At 37.9% G+C, this 6,172-nt stretch overlaps 1 protein-coding gene across 12 annotated transcripts in view; it reads left to right on the top strand.

The window, feature by feature from the left end:
- PXDNL (peroxidasin like) overlaps window positions 1–6,172 on the top strand; it is a 381,495-nt gene that overhangs the window by 312,071 nt on the left and 63,252 nt on the right. For all 12 annotated transcript variants that reach the window (XR_001885752.1, XM_017872753.1, XM_017872754.1 and 9 more), the window contains 2 exons: window positions 2,361–2,495; window positions 5,015–5,223. Coding sequence is in view for 11 of the 12 variants with exons in the window: in XM_017872753.1 (XP_017728242.1) it covers window positions 2,361–2,495; window positions 5,015–5,223 (344 nt within the window). In the remaining variant the exon portion in view is untranslated. The remainder of the gene's footprint in view (window positions 1–2,360; window positions 2,496–5,014; window positions 5,224–6,172) is intronic.

Raw genomic sequence — 6,172 nt, forward strand, 5'->3', positions numbered from 1 at the left:
AAAAAAAAAAAAAAAAAAAAAAAAGAAAGAAAAGAAAAAAAAGAAAAAAAAAATCCTCTGGACGGAAAAACTCCAGCACCGAGTATTAAGTTGTCAAATGAAATTCTGGAAACCTGGGAGTTATCAACATCAATTACAAATCTGAGAGTGTCCAGAGATGGCTTTTTGGGGGGGGTGGAGGTGGAAGAAGGAGGTAAGTAGAGAAAGGGTAGAGTGCCCCTTCAGATTTGATAGTGACATGAAAGCAGAATGAAATTAAATTAAGGATGCTCTAGCACTTAAAGAGAAACAAAACATTTTAACTCCCACTTTTCCCCATCACCACCAAAGCAGGCATCAAAAAGACTGCACTTCCCTGTAGTGATAGAAAAGTATGCTATTGAACCAGAAATTCATTTCATGAAAACGCATCGGAATTAAAAGAGAGAGAGACCAATTTCAAATAAAGCTATGTAACAAGAAAACAGAAATGCAAATCAAAATATTTCAGGAAAAATCTCTCAAAAAAAGAATTGAAACAGGAGGAAACAATAACACAACATTCACACCTGAATTAAATGGCCCTCAAACATTCAAGCAAGCACTTGGAAATCTAAAAAGTCCATCTATTATCAGAAATTAAGAAAAGAAAGGAGGTGGAGGCAGAGGAAGAGGAGCAGACGTGGCAGCAAAAAGGAGCCAGATGAAGATAAATAAGAGGACAATGAAGATGGAAACCAAGAAGGAGAAAGCGGGGAAGGGCAGCAGTGATGAGAGTTGACTAACAAAATAAAGTAAAATGGAATAAGTTACAATGTGTCAAGGAATAATATGCCTGTCTCTCCCAGGTTGTATGGCTCTCCAGGTAGCATTGAGAGTTTTGATATGCTTCTTGTGGAAGTATGAATTGTACATCTATTTTGGATAGCAGTTTGGCATTGTCTATACATATGGCTATGTATCACAGAGTAATTCTGTATACTCATTATGGGAATATGAATCATACATCAATTTTGGATAGCAGTTTGGCATTAACTATTAAAATTGAAGATATTATACTCTGCACTCAGAATTCTAGCTCTTGCGCAACATAATCTAAAGCAGGGATCCGCAAACCACAGCCCATTGGCCAAATCTGACCTACTTTCCTAATTTTGTAAATAAAGTTTTATTGGAACACAACTATGTCTATTTGTTTATATGTTGTCTATGGCTGCTTTTATGCAAAACAGGAGTTGGGTACTTGCAACAGAACCCACAGTTGTCCCACAAAGCTGAAAACACTGTCTCTCTGGCTCTGTGGTAAAAATTTGCTGATGACTAGTCTAGAGAAACTCTTGTTCATATGAAGAAACATGTAGAGAATGTTAATGTAAAAGTTGAAAACCTCACAAGTGTTCATCACCAGTGTAACTAAACTAAATTGGAATGGTTTCCAATAATAGACTGTTTACTATACAGCAGACAAAATGAAGAAGGTACAAATGTATGCAACCACACAATTGCGTCGCCAAGTAAACTGCTGAGTGAGAAAAAGGAAGTATGAACACTATATTTCCATTTGTGACAAGGTTAAAACATGCAAACTGAACTACTTGTAGTTTAGGGAATCATATGTATGAAATAAAATAAAATAAGGGACAATTTAAGTTGGTGTCACATTTATCATTAGAGTACAGAGAAAAAAAAAGCAATAAGAGTGACTCCTACTAGGAGTGTCAAGGGTATGGATCAATATTTCTTTCTCTAAGTGAGTACTGAGCCACGGCTGTTGGCTTATAATCAACATTTGCATTGTGCTTTTTTGTTTGTTTGTTGTTTTTAAAAATCACTTCAAATCTTAGATCAAATACTTAACTGCCTTTTTAGCAAGAGAAACTTACCTAACACTTATTATCTTATCATCTCCTCAAATTATTATTTTCTTCTGACTTTTTACTTTTTAGCATACCTAGCATATACACCGACGTGGACATTTCTCAATGCTGAATTGTTAATTTTCTATGTATTTCTGAAGGAATTAGCTAGATGCATTTATACATGAGCATAACACAGACACTTGCATATATATATATATATATATATATATACACAGTCATATTCCATATGCTTAGAGAATAATTATAAAGAATTGCACAGGGGACATTGCATGAGACTTCGTGTCATATGTCCTTGGATAGGTTATGACCCTGCCTGTGGGGTGATCCCTGAGGGTTCCTTCATCTCAATTCTTTCCCCTGTGAAATGAGAACGCAGTAATAATCATATCTACTTTTCTATTTTTGTGTGGATAAAATAATGCTTGGTGTCATTCATAAAAGGAATATTTTCAATGCCACTTCTGGTCTCAGACATGTACTGTCTGCCTGTCTCTGTTCCAGGTTGTATGGCTCTCCAGGTGACATTGACCTCTGGCCTGCCCTTATGGTTGAAGACCTGATTCCTGGTACGAGAGTGGGACCAACACTTATGTGCCTGTTTGTTACCCAGTTTCAGCGGCTAAGAGATGGAGATAGGTGAAGGATTATCTGTTATACTTATTAAACATCACAGAAGTTATTTTTGACCTGCAATGTATATGAACAACCCATTGTGATTCACATTTTTTATGATTTAATGCATATTGAGTATAATAAATAGCAGACAGCATTTGGTGACAGAACTTTTGTAACCACCAATATTATCAGATAGCATTTATTTTTGTAAATCTTTGTAAGAAGAGAAGAAACAGAATTTCTCAAAAAGCAATAGAAGTGGGTGATTAAGACATTGACAGCTAGATGGACTACGTTGTGCTTGAATCTGAGTCTCACCACTCACAGCTGTTTAACTTTGGACATGTATCACTTGGAAACAGGTTCCTCATCTGTAAAGTGTGACTAACAATTATACCTATTCCATAGGATGTCTGCAACCTTCAGTGATGTTGAGAAGGAAGGAATTGAGAGCAGCCTTGAGATTCCCTCCCTTCATTCTCATGGAGGAAGACCTGCTGACCCTAGACCAGATCTCCTTATAAAATTACATTATGAGGGCATTTACGAGTGGAAAGATAACAGGGAACTCTTCTGTAAAATTTCTTGATTTATCTAAAGTGTTCATTGTAAATAAATTTAATCATGAAATAATGGGAAATAGCAGGCTGGAGAATGTAAGTTAGTCATGTAATCTCTTTACTGTTCCAAAACTAACCATGAATAAAAACCAGGAAGCACAAACCTAAGCATCCTCTCCTGAGTGGACATGTGCTCTTCTATTGCTTGGGATCCAGTATGTTCCAGGGCATGGTATCTTCTGAATCATTAGTAAAGCTTAGTGTTGAGTAAGATCTAGGAATCTTGTAAATCTCTTTGACAATATAACCTTTTATAGTATTGCAGAGATAATATATATAAGACTTGAAACAAAGCCCAGAGCTTAGTTTTTAATTAAAATTACAATAAAATTATTCTTTAAATTTCCTTTCAAATCTCTTCCACTTAGAAATTATAGAGAAAGTAGCAAAGGACTTAATTCCCTTTATTGCACATTGGTAACAATTAATAGTATATTTCCTTAAAATCATTTTTAACATTGAATTTCTTTACCAACACAATTGGGTTAATATGCTCAATTGGCAATAGTTTAAGAATACGTGTAGTCAAAGACTGAAAATAATTGAAAAAGCTTCAGTTTGGGGGGTAAGCTGTCTTCCCCATATATATTAGTTTGCAAGGCTATTGTAACAAAGTCACACAGCCTGGATAGCTTAAACAACAGAAATTTTTTATTTTCACAATTCTGGAGGTTAGATGCTGATCAAGGCATCAGCAGAGTTGATTCCTACTAGGGTGTCTCTTCCAGCCTGTAGATAGCATCTTCTCTCTGGGTCTTCACTTGGTCATTGGTCTGTATCTATGTCCACATTTCCTTTTCTTATAAGGACACCAGTCATATTGGGTTAGGGCTCACCCATATGATCTATTTTTACCTGAAATACCTATGTAAAGGCCCTATCTCCAAATAGAGTCACCTTCAAAGGTACTGGGGCATAGGACTTTAACATATACATTTTAGGGGGACACAGCTCAGTCCATAACATCAAGAGAGTGGTAAGAAGTCCTTTTGCTTACCATCTTAATTTCCTGTTCTATACCCAGTATAAAAAAGTGCTTGGCCTATGGTATTCAAATATTTACTGAACGATTAAACCCAAGGATTGACTTTACTGAATTAACTCAAATATTGACTTTAATCTTTTATTTAAAATTGATCGTATCCTTTCATTTAAAATTGAATGTGCTTATTCTAGTTAATTGATAGATATAACCAAATAGTATATATTAATTATCAAAAGTGGTACTCTCTTTGTAGGCAAACATATTAATATTACCTTGCTCAGACAATTTCTAAGGTTAGTTCATAGAATTTAAATGTAGCAATAGGGCTAGGTGCGGTGGCTCATGACTGTAATCCCAACACTTTGGGAGGCCGAGGTGGGCAGATTACTTGAGGCCAGGAGTTTGAGACTGGTCTGGCTAACATGGCAAATCCCCGTCTCTACTAACGATGTAAAAATTAGCCAGGCATGGTGACGGGAGCCTGTAATCCCAGCTACTCGGGAGGCTGAGGCAGGAGAGTTGCTTGAACACTGGAGGTGGAGGTTGCGGTGAGCTGAGATCCTGCCACTGCACTCCAGCCTGGGCTACAGAGTGAGTGAGACTCCATCTCAAAATAAATAAATACATAAATATATATATGAAAATTTAAAATGTAATAATAGACTTTTCTTTTTTGAGAGAAAACCTTAGAAAACTTTCCTTTGAATCCTTTTGTAAAGCTTGAGGTAGAAAGTGATGACAGTTTGGAAGCATGGGATTTAAGAATGTTGTAAATATTGGAGGGAATTGAAAGGATACTCAGTTGGAGAACAAGCATAATCCTTTCAGTATGAGTCTTTTACGTTGAGCTCTTCTTGGTGCATTGTGGCTGTTTGACATGCAGCAGAGTTCTCAGGCCACAGACCCACGACAATGCTTTCTTTGTTGGCTATCAGGTTCTGGTATGAAAATCCTGGAGTATTTACCCCGGCACAACTCACTCAGCTGAAGCAGGCATCCCTGGGCCGAGTGCTTTGTGACAATGGTGACAGCATTCAGCAAGTGCAGGCTGATGTCTTTGTAAAGGCGGAATACCCACAGGATTACCTGAGCTGCAGCGAGATCCCAAAGGTGGACCTGCGAGTGTGGCAAGACTGCTGTGCAGGTCAGTAATAATGCAATGAGTGCGATCTGGATTGATGTGCATGTTCATGCACTTGAATTGTTTTCAGTGTCAAAGATGTGATTTAAACAAAGATACACAAAAAGCCAACAACACAGAACTTTCCTTTTGGAAATCTGATGGATGATGAAGGGGTGGACACCAGGAAAAACAGAGGCTCCCAACCTGCCCATCCTCTTCCATTCCGCATTAACCTTGTTAGAATGGGGACACTTGCTGGCAAAACTGGCCTCTGCCTTCTTACTGCATTTCAGATTTCTGCACCAAAGATCAAACGCCAATCGCTTGGTACTGACTATATGTACTTCTTGGTGTCCATCTAACAAGAGAGAAATGAAAGTTGATAGTAACTTGGCTAACTTAGACTATTCATTCTTTATAAGATGTGGCAGTAGTGCTCACTGGAAGTACAAAGAAATTTTGATAGAGTCAGGAAAAAACTTTCCCTAATGGCACAACAGAATTGGTGGTATCTACAACATCACTGTTTATGAACCAAACTTTCCCTAAGGTGCTTCTATAAGCATCTGTTTTGTTCTCACAATATCCCTTTAGAAATGTGGATTTCTTTCTCCTTTGATGAAAGTATGGCTCAAAAATATTAGATGACTTTCTCAAAGTCCAAATATGAGTAAGTGGTAGAGCCAGGGCCAGAGAAAAGATGTATCGTTTGTTGAAACCTGGAGGTGAACTGAGGACTTGATGGTTCTCAAGCAGAACATGCTGACGTCTTCACGGGTAAGATGTCACAGGTGTCTGTCACAGGGAGGATACTTGGAGCTCCTCTGGACGCCAACGACACAAGTGCCACCACAGGTTCATACCTGCTCCATGTAGTGGCCATGGGTCTGGGAGTTCTGATGTTCTCTAGGACTGAAATGATCATTCTGAGTAGCTAAGTAGTACTAGAGATTTGTGGTCGGGCGGGGGG

Source organism: Rhinopithecus bieti, unplaced genomic scaffold, assembly GCF_001698545.2.
Source record: "Rhinopithecus bieti isolate Rb0 unplaced genomic scaffold, ASM169854v2 scaffold_6979, whole genome shotgun sequence".
NCBI lineage: Eukaryota > Metazoa > Chordata > Mammalia > Primates > Cercopithecidae > Rhinopithecus > Rhinopithecus bieti.